The sequence below is a fragment of the Amblyomma maculatum genome, chromosome 6 (genome assembly GCF_055883805.1).
Source record: "Amblyomma maculatum isolate TAMU_Amacu chromosome 6, ASM5588380v1, whole genome shotgun sequence".
Classification (NCBI taxonomy): Eukaryota; Metazoa; Arthropoda; class Arachnida; order Ixodida; family Ixodidae; genus Amblyomma; species Amblyomma maculatum.
Window position 1 is genome coordinate 175977766 of NC_139349.1, and position 17070 is coordinate 175994835.

The following is a 17070-nucleotide window of genomic DNA, read 5'->3' on the forward strand; positions in this document are numbered from 1 at the left end:
TGCCCCATCTGACATCTCTCAAAAATTAAATACTATCAGACTTCATTTCTGCAACAACAAAGGTTTCTGAAGTCCACAAGCTTCCTTGAAACGTAAGATATCACAGAAAAATAAAGCTCTGGTGTTCCTGTTTCATACCTCTACCAATATTTTAGATACTTTCATGCAGCCAACAGGCACATTTATGGGTGCAGCCATCTTTGTTCACAAGTGGCTGATGACAATCAAGGAGACGTCATTTAAAAAAAAGCATTTCTTTGGCAGGCTTTGATAGGCTAGCAAAGAGTTCATATAGGTACGTCCATATTGCCATCGACATTGCCAATATTGTGGGCAACCACACACACTGCTGAGCTGACCTATTGAAAAGAGGCCTCCTCCAATGAAGAAGCAAAAAAGAGAAGTTCTAAAAGAAGTTCCAAGCGTGCAGGCTTTGCTGCCAAGCAGGCTGCAATTGTCGCCTCACCAGAGTTGGAGCTGCCAGTTTCAGATGACTTTTTTGATGAACATTTAACTGTCCGCAAGGAATTAAAAGGTGGCACTATATTCAGGAATGCACAAAAATTTTAAATCTTCGTGCATTCCTACCAAACAGAGTGACTAAATAGAGTGATGACGAGGATGGCCACAAGCAGCCCAAGAAGAAGATTGCAAACCCTTGCTCAATGCACACCAACAGATCGTTCCTTGGGTGCTCACAATGTTGGCGTGGCCATGGGGAGTCTGCTCAGTTGAGAAAGCAGAATGTTTAATAAACTGCTGCTGCAAAGCAGAAGGACAATAATGGCCGATTTTTTTACGTGTCAAAAGGCACGGAAAGAAAACTACATCTGTAGATTGCCGTTTCTGTAATAACGAAATTCGCACAACAAGAACAAAAAATTTTCCTCTTCCCAGCGATTTCGTTATTGCGGAGCAAATTTATATCCACTACAAAGTAAGCTCACCCTGCATCAACATGACTGGAATAAACTGAACAGATGGCAGGAACTTCCCCATGGTGAGTGGCAGTGTATTTACTGCCCATCAGTCCACTTCGCCGCCTGTGTCTAAATCGCTGCCCACCACATACAATTGCTGCCTGTACATACATTATGTACAGGTGTGGACAAAAGTAAACAGAGCGCGATATTCGTGTTCTAACTAGGGATGTGCGAATACTGAAATTCTCTAACATGAACAGGATATGAACATAGGGGAAAAAAATGTCTTTAAATATTAAATCAAATATCTGACCAGCAAAAAAAAATTTAAAAAATGACAGCAAACCATTGCTCACCTTACTTATTTCAGAACTCGCATGACATTTGCCAATAAAATTAAACTAGAATTGCACAGAGGTGTATACCTAGCATTCAGTAACAATTTTATAAAGGATTATGTACAATGGTTCTCTGTAAAGAAACGACCTGCATGAAACCAGGTGAAGCTGTCATATCACTGCTGAACATTTATTTTTGGCCACTCAAAGGCTCGAATTATCGAATGGGCCTGAAAAAATTGTCGAAAATTGTTTGTACATATACAATAATTTTCTGACGATCACCTGCCCAATGGTTGTCTGCGTTTGATATGAAACAGAAGTGTGAACAATAAGCTTTTTTCTTTTTCCCAGTTTTGCCAACTGCTTAGCTATGTGCACACACTGTGGGAAAGGCCCTCTCCACAAAAGGGAATGTCCCTCCTTCACAAAACGTCCCCATTGCGTTTTGAGAATGCTTCACTGTACAGCTCACGTGGTGTGAGGCATTGCGGTGAAGCATGCAGCGTAGTGAATTCCAAAATACTTGGTGTATTTGGTCATTTTAGAATACTCCAAGATTCTCAATATCGGTTTTCCGAAGAGGAGTATTCCAAATATTCACACAACATTTTCTAACATTCTAACATTTCTAACATTTTCATGCCTAACAGTTGTAATATTTTTCATGTCTTGCCTAACTGAAATTGGCAGCTGTGTTATGTGCAGTAGGTGCCACTGAGCTTCCTTGTAGACAAATAATATGTCTCCATGCGCGACAGGGAATGCATGATTTCAATGAGAATGGAATAGCATTCCTTGATGACCATTGTCCGCACTCGTACAACATGAAAACGTGTGCTCTCACTGGTACGAATAGGCGCAACATAACCACCGCCACATTGGGGCACTCACTGAAGCCTGTAAGTGCACCCCCTTTATTTATTGCTTATGCTGACGATGCCTGCGATGCGGGCAAGAGCAGACTGCCCTTTGTTCGTGTTTTCCCATACGGTGAAGAAGAGCGAGCAGGTTGGCTACAAGTTTGGTTTCTTTCATTCACTCTCTTTCTTGTGCCCTGCTACTCTGATTAGTTTCCCAATCCTGACTGACACGAACCGTGTGCTGTTGCCCTGACAACAGCACAGGCGCGTAAATGTTCTGCAGCTACTGTCGATCCCTCCCAGCCACAGCAGACTTTCGCTCTCCAGAAGACCTGCAGCGCCATCACACACTGTTGAGGAAGTTTTAAGCAAGCAAAGCTATCACGACCGACAATTGCGGGAGCCAATAAAACTAAAATTTTAGAAAAGCTCATTGCCATTAGAAAAGCACATTGCCCCTACTTGGAGGAAACAGTTATTGAAAAAAGCGGAAGGCATTGATGTTCAATTTTTTTCACACATGGAGATAGATCAGTATACGAGCAGCGCAGTTTAACGAGACACACGAGAAAGAAGACACACACACGTGCTGTGCTGCTCGTATACTGATATGTATTACCAACTAGCCTGTCGCATCACTCTTGTGGAGATAATTATTGAAGTTAAGTTCAATTCACTGCAAAAGGTTTGTTTCTTAGTGCAGAATGTTTACTATGTTTAGTGTGCTATGCGTAGTGTACATTTTTAGGCATGGGTCCCACAAAGATGGTAATAGTGTGGTGCTGCCCTGCTAGGCAACTAGAAGCACCTCCTCCAAGAGGGGGAAAAAAAAAAGGAATAAAGAACAGAAGCACAGCAAAGAAAGCAACATCGCTGCTAACCTGCAGAAGGCCTGCTTTTGGGTCCACCTGAAATCCATTGACTGTACTCAGGTTGCGGTTTGCCTGGAAAAGAAAAGGCAAGGAATAAAACTTAGACAGTAAAGAGATTAAAATTACAGAGGCTCACACACTCGTCAAATGTAACAGCAACATCTAAATGTGCAGAAGCTGCACCAGTCAACACACAGTAGCAATTTTGATGACTGCAAAGAACCTGCTCGTCTGGGAGTAGCACCAGAACTGACTTGAAATACGGTGTAAAATGTGCAGAGGACAAACGAGGCAACACTGGGCTGTTGAATTAAATCCAGCTTGGCACCCACATTATTTTCACTTCATTTTTTCTCCACCATGTCCACATTACCTTTTTGTTTCTCTAGAAAAGGCAACCAGTGCAGACCTCAAGTTCATTATCTGAGCGTTGAATACATTTGAGAAAGAGCCATTATATACTATTTATGCTGCACTTATCCGACCTGCTGCATATAAAGGAGGTCAAGGAACTAGCAGCTGTTATCTCAGCCTCCTCAGTTATTTACAATGAAAATAAATGAAGAGCGAAGGTAGACCCTCACCTGGTCTAGCCAGTAGTAGAGAGGGGGTGGGTAACCCTCGGCTGAGCATTTCAAGGTGCCTAGAGTCCCTTCCACAAGTTCACTAGAGTCTGGCACTGTTGGAGAGATCTTGGGTTGCGCTGGAAAAGGAATAAGAAACAAAGTGCATTTTTTCTTCCTCCCCTAGCACAGTACAATATGCCAGTCTTATGTGCTCCCCTGCATATCACTGAAAGGTGGCACAAAATTTTGACACTGGCAGTTCAGGTGCAGACGTTAAAAAAAAAAAAAAATCAAGACATCAGAAGTGGGAATCCATGAACATTTGCCATGCACTCAGACTTAACCGCATCTAGAACATCACACTGTTCGACACCTCATTCAAAGCACCAATCATTAATTAGCCTTTACAGACAACAATTTTATTATCTGCAGGAAGTGAAAAGAGACGTACATTAAAGGATGAAGGTGGTCAATCCAGAATCAGAGTCCAGCCACACAAAATATTTGGGGGACACTTAGGCTTCATGTTTAGGTGTACGATGCTTCAGCATTATTGGCTACACTTGCGGATCTTTATTCGTGTACATGCACTTGGTTACTTGCTATATCACTAATTGCTTAATTTATGCCCCTATTATCTAACGCATACTCATTAGCACACAATCGTATGATCCAATACATTACGAGGAAGACAACCTGACAAAGATATCAAGCACCACTCAAACCAATCTGTACAATTGTGCCATATTGCCGTTCAACCCACCAACCAATCATTGCCTAGCTATGTCACCTGCCAGAAGCATGCTTGCAATTTTTCATTCACAAGGCCGACAACCCTTACACCCAACGATTCATCTAGGTTTTACACAATGATCCTTTGACAGGTTTTGCAACAAGATGCCAAATGCACTGTGAACACTAGTTCGCTACGGAGGCCACCAAGCCAAAGAAGCCAAAGCAAGTCAAGTGAGAGACTGCAGGCACGAAGGTTCAATAAGTGAGACTCACTGTAGACGTCAACGGTGATGTTGCGCTTCTGGAACTTTCCTGTGACGGAGACCATGGCCGAGACAATATATGTCCCGCGGTCGATGTCCTGTGCCGACTGCACAAAGATACCATCCTCCTTGCCCTCGTAGCGCTGGGGGTCGAGGTTCTCGTGGTCCTTGAGCCACCGGACCAAGGGCACGGGGTTGCCGCGCACACGACACCGCACTTTGCCTGGCTGGCCGAGGATCAGGTGCTGGCGCTGGGGACAGTCCTCCCAAGTGATGTCATCTGGAAGAGCAGCACACACACACACACACACACAAGGGCATGTTTATGCAACCAGAACATGGCCACCACAACTGCCTTTCCGCCTCCTTGCCGTCATGCCGTGTCGCCAGTGCAGTGCCCTTGCATCACGCCATATTTCCTTCTGCACTCCGAGTCTCTACAGTCTATAGGCAGCCCTATTCTGTGAATGTTACTATTCACTCAAGCTTGTTTGATGGCTATAACTGCAATCAGCATAATACTGCCAATACTGCTATTTTCTTTTTTTGTGCACATATCCTCGGCGTGCCGCTAGAAAGGAGCTCAATGAACTTCAAAAGTTCGTTTTGTGGAAGCCTGAGTACTACAAGCACAACCAGCCACAAATTTAAGGACTAGATTTCTGCTTAGTTCAGTTTGTCAAGAACACCTAAGCTGAAACAAATATGGCAATGCCATGCCTGCATGAAACAATATCCAGCTTGACAAAAAATTCAGCTTAGAAAGTGCAGCAGCAAGCAGATACATAAGCTGCACAAATGACACCAGGCGCCACATCAGAGCTGTTTATAGCCATAATGCGGTGTGATGCAGGCAATCTTTGCCACACTGCAAAAAGTAGCTTCACAAGTGCCAATGACTAGCCAATGACGAATTACTGTCCCAGATTAAGTGATAAATTTATCTTCCACCAAACAACGAGAGAAGCTGCATTTAGTGTTGGTTTGCACTCACGGTGAATATGATTAAAGCACAGAATGTGGAAGTTATTTCCACTCATACACACAGGGTGGTGTGTACAGTTTGCCGCAAAAACTGACAAGTTTAAACCCCAAGATTACACATCTTGCTTGCATACCAGCAGTAACCGATGAGGAAGCCACGAAATTGCAAAGGACCATAGGCAAGAATGATGCATTACCAAAGCAAAATGCTCTCGCAAACAGTAATCCAGGGTCCAAAAAACAGGTGAGTATACAGTTCACACTTAAAAAAAAAAAAAAGTTACGCTCAGAATCCTATCATCAGATAGGCAAGGGGCAGGATAAAAGACTCACGGTAGAATGTGATGTGAACAGTGATGGAGAGGGGAATGGTGCTTCCGTAGAGAGCACTGCATGTGTAGGACCCACTGTCCTGTGGTGATGGGCTATCGAAAGAGAGGATGTAGCTGTCTGCTGTAGGCACTGCTCGTATGCCCTCTTGGCTGCAACAAGAAAATAAAATAAAAGAGTCTGTATTACAACGGTGAAAAAAAAGGGGACAAGCTGTCGAGCTAGTTGGCTTTCCATAGTTTTTGCTGTGCGTAGCCGAACAAGGACAACGACGCCTGTGTGTCTTACATGTTCCTCCGTCTATGTCCTTGTCCGGCTACGCGCTGCAAAAACTACCAGTGGAAAAAAAAAATTGCGCAACAAACTGATCGTTTGTCCTCCACCAGTGGGCAGGGTTCATAGTACTGCTGATCTGTCTTGCAAAATGTATCAACAGCTGCCCCTTCAGACGCAGACACTACTCAGTGTTTACGTGCCAGGGGTACAACCACAGTTGAAGGCATGTCACAGTGAAGGGCTTCGATCACCAAGAAGATTCAAAAGTGCATAAAGGTACCAACAGGTGTCAGGTGTTGTAAAAGATAAATACAACAAAATATTGGCAAAATATTTATTTTAACTACCCGCAATTCATGCATAACTAACATGAGTACGTAAACATGGACACAGAGAGCAGGACAACAAGCTCAATTTCAACTTCAGGAAGCAAACAAACAAACAAACAAAATAAAAAACAGCTTTAAAATTCCAAAGAAGTTGCAAGAAAATATTGGCAAAAAATATTTCTTTTCAATGCCCGCAATTCATGCACAACTAACATGAGTGCGTAAACATGGACACAGAGAGAAGGACAATAAGTGCTCAATTTCAACTTCAGGAAGCAAACATGACAAAAAAAAAAAAAAAAAAACGGCTTTAAACTTCCAAAGCTGTTGTATTTAGAGAAGCAGGAGCCACTACCACTGGACAGCAGAGCAAAAATTACAAGGGTTCAACTCTGCTGAACCAAATATTGAGCGAAAGCATTAGCTGCGGGTGACCGACCTTCTTTTTCTTCTTCCTCAGCCCACATGTAAAGCCCTGCATTAACCAAGCCGTATGAACGTGCCTTAGCGGCCTATAGACCTCTTTCATGTTTGCAAACAGACAAGATCGAGGTGGCGCTGCTCTCGTCAGTGATCCCATGCTAGTCAAAAAGCATGACCGCGGCCGTGGCACTCTTTCCAAGCTTGTCAAGGCCGTGTTATTGCAATTTGTAAGTGCCTTCTTGGCAGACGAAACGACCATGTGCTAGTATTTCATGAGCCTCAGCGGTGAGGACAGAATCGATACATTGAAAAACTCTACTTATACAGCCGCGCAGCGCACGGACCCGCACGCCTTACCGATGGAGATTGGGTTCAAGGTGCACAAGAGAAGCTTTGCTGCCAGCCAGAGAAAATGAGCAATGTTGACATCTATTTGCTGTTTTCTCCCAGAAAATTAAGCACGGAACGCTTCGATAATTACAAAGCTTCGGATGTTTACAACTCTTTTGAGTCGAGGAAGCTGACTGACTTTTCTTGCTCATAAATAGCGCGTGCAACGTCACGCTTATAGCTTGCATTACAATTACGAGCTGCAGCAGCCACTGTGGTTCCATGGGTTCCGATAAAAAACGCCCAAGGAAAAAATGGTGAAGTAAAAAATGGCCCCGGATAAAACGTCCCCAAAAATATGCAATAAAACGTACTGCAAAGTCGAGCTTTCACCTGTGCAAGCTTACTAAACTTCCTCTTGCGTGCCTTTCAGCACATGTCATAGCGACGCGATTAGTCGGCATGGTGCCCTGCATTTTCTGGCAGCAGCAAGCCATCGCACAATCACGGTAGGCAAAGCGACTGAAGCGTTGTTTTGCCTACCACGCGACGTCACAGCGTCACGTGGGGTGCGACGTCACAGCGTCACGTGGCTAAGACGTGGCTACCGGCCACGCTACGCTTAAGGCTTGAAACCTAGAGTAGTATTGCTTTCGCAATAACAACAGAACCAGAAACATGCAGAATACAAGGATGCATTTTTTTTTGCCTCGTTACTTTTCAGATTACTAGTAGCCAACAGCAACCGACACAAAGTGAAAGTGTAAGGGATGAATTTTTCATCTATGTGATGTATTAATTAAATGCGGAGATAATTGACTAGAAAGCAGAAGAAAAATTTACGGGGACACTTAAGCTCCGCCGTTAAAAGTATGACGTGATTGAGTTGAACACACACAGTGTTTTCAATTTTTTAATTTTTCTAGCTTTCTTATTAGTTCACTTTTCCCTTTTTATTCTTTAACACAGATACTGCGCATCAGCAATCACTGACTTTCCATTCTGAGCAATTTAACTTTGAAAGCATTTTTATTTTTAAACATTTCATTTATTTTATCAATTACACAATTTAATTTTCTTAATTAGCATTACCAAGCATTGGTTTTCCCTCTGAGTATTTTGAGATTTTTTACCCCCCCTTCTTTTTTTTTATTCATTTGTTTAATCCATGAATTAATTACGATTTCATTAACTGGTCACCGCCTATCACACACCAATAAATCATCCCTCGCCGCGGTGGTGCCACAGTTAGAGCGCTTGACTTCTGTGCTCAAGGATGCGGGATGTTTTCCCAGCCGCGGCGGCCGCTTTTCGATGGAAGCGAAAAGCAGGGCGCTCGCATGCTGTGCGATATTACTGCACGTCAACGTTGGTGCACGTTAAGAACACCAAGTCGTCTAGATTTCCGGAGTCGCTTTGGGATATTAAACCCCAACAGCCAAACTCTTTTCGATGGATGCGAAAAGCAAGGCGCCCGTGTCAGTACATGTTAGACGTTCCGAAAAAACGTTCCGTTTTCGGAGTCCTCTGCTACAGCGCCTCCATAGCCTGTGTCGCTTAGAGACGTTAAATTCCATAAATCAAACCAATCAATCAATCATCATCGATCACTAGGACCACAAATTACCACGATAGGATTTTTTTTACGTGGACCCCATTATTTCCAACACGCGATGCCGACAACTACAACTACGACGCCAACGGCTTTTCGGCCGAACGTGCTGTATAAGCTACCGCTTAAAAACAACCGACCACATGCCAACTGTGGTATAAGCTACCGCTTAAAAACAACCGACCGCATGCCAACTGTGGTATAAGCTACCGCTTAAAAACAACCGACCGCGTACCGACGGTGGGATCCGAACCCACGACCTCAGTTGTTCATTGAGCCTTAGTTAAACGTTCAGCTTGTTTAGTTTCGAATTTTCATTGTTTATATGTTACTGCATTGTAATTTTGAATGCAAAGTTTAAAACCATCAAGTCCTGTCACTGTTGCCGGCGCGGTTGGAACCCTGTCAAACTGCTACTGTGCAGCGTAACATGTATTCACCGGCGCCACCTTCCCCCACAAGCGGCGGCAGTGAAGGTGATCTAATGGGAAGGATGTGTGATGAACCTCGCTGCCTTTGACGTCAGAACCGTCAGATCTCAAGTCAACGCTAAGTCAATCAGCGAACATTTTCCTCCATTTGTTTTCTGACCTACTTTTTTAGCGACGACAGAATACGACGCAATGACTCGGCACATTTAGTACGACGAACTCTGGCACAATGAATAATCACTTTCAATTTTAGTTATAACAGAGTACGAAAGGACTGGGCACTTTTTAGTTTCTTTCGTACTGTGTATTGGTTAGCATTTTTGTATATCTTATTTTCCCTTCGTTCAAATAAAGGCTTCGTTTTAATTATTCTATTTTTTAAATTATCATCAAATAACGATGGCTCTCCTATTAACCACCAATCATACTGCCACGCTCCGAACACTTCCGACAACACCAGAGCCGAAACTGTATACGGCGACGGCTTTTTGACCAAACGAGTTGTGTGTGTACAGTCTTCAAGAAAAAAAAGAAAAAAGCTGATTATTTTTCTGTAAGACAATGCGTGCTCGACGCCCCCTGACAACACAGCTGTCAAAGACCATTCTGGGACAACTCTTATCGGGGCGATGAACAGCAACTGAGGAAAAGAACTCGTAGCAAACGCTGAGCAAAAAGGATAAAGGCAGCCGCAGGGAAAAAGCAGCGTCAAATAAAACGAATCGAATCCGGATTGAGCCGAAAGGAAGAGCTAATTGGGGTCAACTATTAATTACTGCTTTGCTGGGCTTGCGGAAATCTGCCCACCGACCAAAAGACAAACTAGATCGGGAACTGAAAGATTCCGAGCCGAGTTCACTGGGAAGCAAGTTTACCGCCATGCACGGCAGTTGCATATATGACATTAGAGGGCACCAGTTTGCCAGACGCTCGCTGCGCACGTGCATAAGGTTAGTACGTCTCCGCTGTGCTAAACCTCTTATAGCAACGGACGGAGTATCACCGCGTGACGGCGCCGATATGGGCTTGTTTTCGTATGCCCGCGTCCCGTGAAGTCTATTTGCAGACTGCGCAAGCAGCTCAAATGCTCGTAGAACCACGGGAATGACAGGGCAGGGGAAAGGAGACAACACAATTTTGTCTCCTCGTTTCCGTCCTGTCATTCCCGTGGTTTAATTTTACGATGTCCCACCAACTGGCCTATACACCTTTACTCCCCATTGCACAGAGTGAAAAGGGCGCGAGTTTTCCTCTCGATGTTACCTCATGCCCGCCAATTGGGTGCTTTCATTTTAGCGACCGCGATGAGGTTCATTCTTGCGCTCCTTGTCACATTGTAGCTACCAAAACATTGTCTGGCACACAAATGAAAGCATTTGCTAAATGAAACGACTATCCTGCGCAAATAACGCGACAACACAGCACGGAAACTTCTACAAGCGCATAAAAGAAGTACAGACGATAAGGCAACCAAGCTTTACATTAGTGAAATGCATTTTGTCGGTGGCACGCTGCCAAGGCTTGCCTCTCTCCCCCTCGCTTATTATTATTGCGATATCGGTTTTTCATACCGTTTTTAGCCTGTGCTAACAAACCTATGTAAGCCTGACTCCCTTCCGAATAAACATCACTTGAATGTTTGCGCTCGTCCCGTCCCGTCTTCTACCGTGACTGTCCTTTTTGGCGCATCGACAATGCCGAATTTGTTGGTTCTGTGTTTTTAGATTTCACAAAAGCTTTTGATGCGATTAACCATTTGATTTTGCTAAAGAAACTAGAATGTTACGGCATAGTAGGCCCTGTATCTCTCCTTCTGAAAAGCTACTGACAAGATCGTAAACAAATAATCAATATTAATGGAACTACCTCTCTAGCTAAAACTATTAACCAATGTGTTTCTCAGAGATCTATTTTAGGACCTTTACTGTTCATATTATATATTAACGACCTCCCTACTTTTATTAGTCCAACTCACTGTGTTTTATCCCCTGACGATACTACTGTGTCATTATCTAACAGGTTCACCGATGATCTTACTGTTGATTTGAATATCGTTTTGAGTAACAACAAAATGGTGTCTCAATAACCCACCTGGTTATTAACCCCACTAAAACAAAGTTTTTAATCTTCAAAAGTAGCCAGAAAATCCTTCCATGCACTCCTACGTTAACCCTCTGTTCTTACACTATTCCAGCTTCCGATAGCACTAGCTTTCTGGGCGTTATTGTAGATTCTGCACTTAAATTCTCAGCCCCCCCCCCCCCCACATCGCTCATCTAAAAAAAAAAATATCTATGTTTGGCATCAGAGCTCTCATTAAAGCACGCCCATATTTTCTTTGTTACATTCTCTTATCTCTGTATTATGGTTTCATTCACAGTCGTCTCACTTACCGGATTGTTGTTTGGGGAAATACAACACCCATTTATCGTCTGCACAGCATATACAAAATCAGGCCACCCGCATTATTACCTTATCATCGCATTATCACCAGCTCTTTCAGTATCCCCTTGTAATCGCGTTCTTTAAGCTATTGAATGGCATTTCAGGTTTGTTAATCCGATACTACTTTCGAACTATATATAACTCTACAAGATTTGCCGCGAATAACAATTTTCTACTCCCCAAAGTTCGTGCTAATTATGGAAAAATGACATCTTTTGCAGCCATTTATTCTGGAACTCATTGCCTTTAACACTAAAAACATATATGTCCTTGCCAACATTTAAGAGTAACTTGAAGGAGTACTTGTTGAATTGCTAATGTTTTATATATTTTATGTCTAATACCTGTGTTAGTGCCTTTGTCTTTGTGTAAAAATACTGATTTGTCATGTTTTGTACATTATAACCATTCGCCAACTATGCTGTTATTTATTTTGTTGTAGCGATCTTTCGAGGGTCCCGGTGCAGTCTTCTGACTATGGGACCCTCGTCTGCATTTTTATGCACTTTCACTTTCAAAAGTAGAATGATAGTGGGCGAGCAAACTTTATCAAAAATGAGAACTCGCAAGAAGGCCCAGTCGCCGTATAGCTTGCATTCTAGAGTCCTCAGTCGTCCGTGCAACTGCACCGGATAGCGAACTCACTGACGAGCTCCTCAAGACAGCTGGGTGCGAAGTCATCGTATGCACCCGCTGCCGCCTCTTCCAGGTCACAGGCGGGGAGGCTTTCCCCCTCCTCCTCGACTCCCAACTCGAAATAAAAGGGGGAATCGACGAAGGCGGTGGACTCGCTCCGCCAAACGCGATCTCTCAGATCTGGCGACGAGGAGCGGTGTGCACCGATGCGAAAGAGCGATGAAAAAAAAAAAAGAAAAAGAAATGCATGGCGGGAGAAGAGACGGCTGCGCAGGGAGCGAGAAACGGCGAAGCAGGGAGAAGAACAGCAAAGACGCAGGAAGGAACCCTGGCAGCGCTGCTGACGCGACGAGTACGCGAGGAAGTCAAATGTCTGCAAAGGAATCGGGAAACGAGGCAAGGGGGTGGTGAAAAAGTAGTTCAGCGGGTACGGACCAAGCAGCCTATTCTGGGCCGCGTCCGGAATAGGCGCTCGACCGCGGGCGACTTTCCCGACGACCCGGGGCGCGCGCAGTGCGGCCCCAGTGCGACCCTGAACCGAATGACGCCCCATGAGCACCTCTGCGTACGACCTCTCTCCTTTCCTAAATAAAGAACGGCCCGGCTTGAGGGGGAAAGTGGATGACACAACGCTCGCGGCGACATTTCACATTTACAATCCCTTACCGACCTCGTCTAGCATATGGCAGGAAAGCGTATGGGCAGACTGCAGGAATTTCTGACCAATCGCCAGTCAGTATATGTTCATTAAACGTCATCTCACGGTCATCGAACATCTTATCCTTAATCTCCGTTCTCCTGTTTTCATCGGCTTGCCGCATAGTAACATTTGGTTGGAGGTGCCGGGTATGTCATTATCACCCCTCATCTTGGCCTGGAGCTTCGGCGTCCTCAGACTTCTTGCGCCGTCGGCAGAAGGTTGGGAGGCATCGCATGGCTACTCCCCAGCCTGCCGGACCTAGCAAGACCTTGCCGTTCTTTCACCCTGTTCACCCCGCTCCGACCACAGGACACGACGAAGGAGAGACTTACCCGAGAAGCCACACATGACGCAACGAGAGAACCGAAAGACCATATATGATCCGACTGGCCAGATGTGCCGAACAATTAGGACTCCACGACCCAAGACGCCGCTACACTTCCCCTGCCATCCTCCCCTGACATCCTCCCCTGCCATGCGGTGCGTGCCTTGGCCTTCACCATCGGGTCTTAGTGACCTGTGGCCCGAAAGCGCCCCGGGCTAAGCTTCATCGCAAATCTCTCCTTCGGTATATATGGCAAATGCCCACAGTGGGGGATTGGCCAGAATTCATTGTAGGTGACAGAATACAATTGATAATGTCGATTTGACTGTATGATAGATAACCTATTAACTAGCAGTTAGTGTTGCTGAAATAATTTGGAATTTTGAGGCGACAGGATTAGGAATCAATGACAAAAGGATTAAAATTGTAAAATAATAAAAAAAAGAAAAAAGGGTACAATTCAGACAGATCAGCGCTAACACACAACTCTTCCAGTAGCAATATTATAATTGTGAAGTAACTCAACCACTGGTTTTAGGGCATACCCTTTGACGGTTGCACCAAAGGAGAGGAGGACAGGAACTGTAAATGGAATTTCTAATTAATTAATTTCTAAATAATTTCTTCTGAGTACCATACCTGCGGCAGGAATTCTTTCCACGTCATCACATGACGCACAAAGATTCGACGGCGTGAATCCAGAGCGACATAAATAAAGATTGAGGCAAGGAAAAATATTCTACAACGCATGAGCGTTATGGAGACCTCACATTGCCTCGAGGTACAACATCGGACATTCCAATGAAAATTTAAATGGTTAAAATCCGTAGTCTCAAGGAGTGGCTCATGGGTCAAGGAGTTTACGTTTGAAACCGTTCAAAACGGGATATATTTATCAAAATAATATTCGGTACAACATCGGCAACAAGCCCATTGAGAGCTGAATTTGCTTAATAATCCGCCATTATATTGGAAGCGACGCTGCAGTGTCCCAGAACCCACTTAAAACGTACTTCCTGTAAATGTAACGGAAGGAAAAACATCAGGGTTTGTTTCAAAAGACGCATTTTCGGGCTTTCTAATGCTGCTAAGACTGATAGGCAGTTAGAGAATATAATTACGTGAGTAATGTTACCGGGAACTTTTTGAAGGGCCAAAAATGGACTCATCAACATCGGCAAACTTCCTCGTCCACGATCGGGACGATCGCTCGGTGGTAGGAGGAGGAAGCAGGCAGTGGCGCCGCTGGCGCGGGCAGGAGCGCTCGCGCTAGGCCCGCCAACAATGCATTAAATGTCATCTCACGGTCATCGAACATCTTATCCATGTTCTCTGTTCTCGTGTTTTCACCGGCTTGCAGCATCGTAACAATATTAACGACTTACCCCTGCGACTTACCCCTGCATGTTTCCTGTAGCATTCGAATGTTCACGGACTATTGCGTCATCTATCGCACCATTACCAATCGTCATGATCAATACACACTTCAGACAGATCTTAAGAGCGTAACAAATTGGTGCACTAATTGGTTAATGTCCGTCAACCCTACTAAATGCAAACTAATGTACTTTTCTCGTCGTCGAAATCCCCATCGTTTTTATTATTCACGGGTTGAGCTAACACAATCATAGCGTGTGCCTCTCGCCCCTGCGCACTGTAATAGAGAATTGTGCCCCTACTCTCACTCCCGACAATTTGAGAGGCGAGAGGTGGCACCACCGTCGCCCCGATAGTGGGGGTCGGCCGCCGGCGGCGCTCGCAAATACACACGCGGCGCATGTCTGCTTGGGTTTGCGGCGGGTTTGTTGGCGATGAAAACGTGTCTTATGAAATACATTAGCGATTTACCGTTTAGAGCGTTGCAATATCGTAGAAAAAACTCCGTGGATTTCGGTAATGCAGCAAAAAAAAAAAAAAAAAAAGGATGCGCGGATTTCAGGAAAACAAGCCACGCAAACACCCGAGTTTCAGATTTACTGGCATCGCTTTGCACGCTTTTTGCGGTGAACGGCGCTCACGGGCCTGATACTTGGGCCTGATACTTGGGCCTGATACTTGGGCCTGATACTTGGGCCTGATACTTGGGCCTGATACTTGGGCCTGATACTTGGGCCTGATACTTGGGCCTGATACTTGGGCCTGAACGTGACATATCGCCTTTTCAACAGTGTGCGCGTGTCTTATACGAGTGAGGTAGGCAAATGTAGTATTAAGCCCGCGGAGATACAAGGTTCGTGCTCTGACCTGCAGTACATAAGAATGAATCGTGGCATGCTGGCTCATATCGTACTTGACTCGAGGATTAGGCAGGTTATATGTAGCACCGATAGCGTACTGCCCGGCGGGTTGCCGTAGACTGAGTGGACATCAACTCTGGCTAGATAGCCAGGTATAATATGTCCCCAAAAACGAGATTACGCCGACACTGTACAGGAAACCGCGCTGCACAGGAAAGCTGACTGGTGCTTCTTGCGGCAGATAATCTGGTGCTGCACTGTGAAATGACTAAATTATTTCCTGAAACCGAGGGAAGTATAAGGCATTTCTGATGTGTGTGATGTTTATAAATGGTAAATTAGTGTATTTTTTTAATTACAATGAATTTCACCACGTGACAGAACCTTTACACAATTCACAAAATTTAGGAATATCAGCGATTAATTTTCAGTAAAGTTAAAGTGCAAGCTACGAATCCGTAGCTGCGAAGACATCGTAAAAGCTGCGCTTGGTCGCTGTCATGTTCTGGCAAGGAATATTGAAGGCTGCAGATTTCTTTATCATTCTAATTATTGTTGAGCAGTGACTTGGGGCGGTTCTGTCGTTTACTTCCAAAGCAGATGCCGAATATAAAACTATCGTGAAAGAAATGGATTTCATCTTATCATGTGACTATAAATATGTATTTATTCCCCAACTAAACACCGATGATTAAGCCCGTGTGAAGCTATTTTACTCCAGTTGTCAAACAACCAGTTTGCTCGAAAGACAGTACAGACGAAAAGGGGTTCTAATGATTCTAATGGCCGGGCTACCAACAGTAATCTATGTGTATTATGTAATATTTAGTGTAACAGGTGCGGCAAAGATTTGTTTCTCAAACGTTCGAGCATTTCTCTAAAGCGAAATGTGCTTATCCCCAGTGTTGCGGATGCGCAGAATCCTTCGACAACAAAACAACAACAATAAAAAGAAATGCATATATGGGTTTAACGCGCCATGCGACATCGGCTATATGACGGATGATGCAGGGGCGGGCCTCGGTGTCGTTGACCACGTGGGATTGTTTAACAAGCAGTCCAATCCCACAGCCGAGGAGCTCCTTTCGAAACGGCCGGGAGCTCCTTTCGAAACGGCTATGCCACTAGGTGGCGACTCTGCTCGATCTCGAGGCCAAATGTAGTGCGCGTAATCCTGATTGGACCGGGGTGCCTCGGCCTTTCGCAGTGCTGCAAACATCTTGTGAGACGAAGTATAGGAGTCACAGTCTCTTCCTATCTATCGTGGCGAGATCATATTAGCAACATTATTGCAGCATCAAACAAAAAACTAGGTTCCCTTAAAGGCCCACTGTCCACCCTCCGGTCGAAAATATTTTCTTCTCCGGTGACTGTGAGACTTCGCCCCTGGAACGCAAGGCCGCAAAATGTTTTTGAAAAGAGTAACTAATAACGCAGTTACAGCCACCGCAA

General features: G+C 44.6%; 1 protein-coding gene across 4 annotated transcripts in view; it reads right to left on the reverse strand.

Moving 5' to 3' along the window:
* The window catches only part of Fas2 (neural cell adhesion molecule fasciclin 2), a 139959-nt gene that overhangs the window by 54975 nt on the left and 67914 nt on the right, over positions 1 to 17070 (reverse strand). For all 4 annotated transcript variants that reach the window (XR_014708241.1, XM_084607716.1, XM_084607714.1 and 1 more), the window contains exons 3-6: positions 5878 to 6026; positions 4571 to 4840; positions 3581 to 3699; positions 3006 to 3068 (exon numbers count right to left, since the gene is read on the reverse strand). Coding sequence is in view for 3 of the 4 variants with exons in the window: in XM_084607716.1 (XP_084463842.1) it covers positions 3006 to 3068; positions 3581 to 3699; positions 4571 to 4840; positions 5878 to 6026 (601 nt within the window). In the remaining variant the exon portion in view is untranslated. The remainder of the gene's footprint in view (positions 1 to 3005; positions 3069 to 3580; positions 3700 to 4570; positions 4841 to 5877; positions 6027 to 17070) is intronic.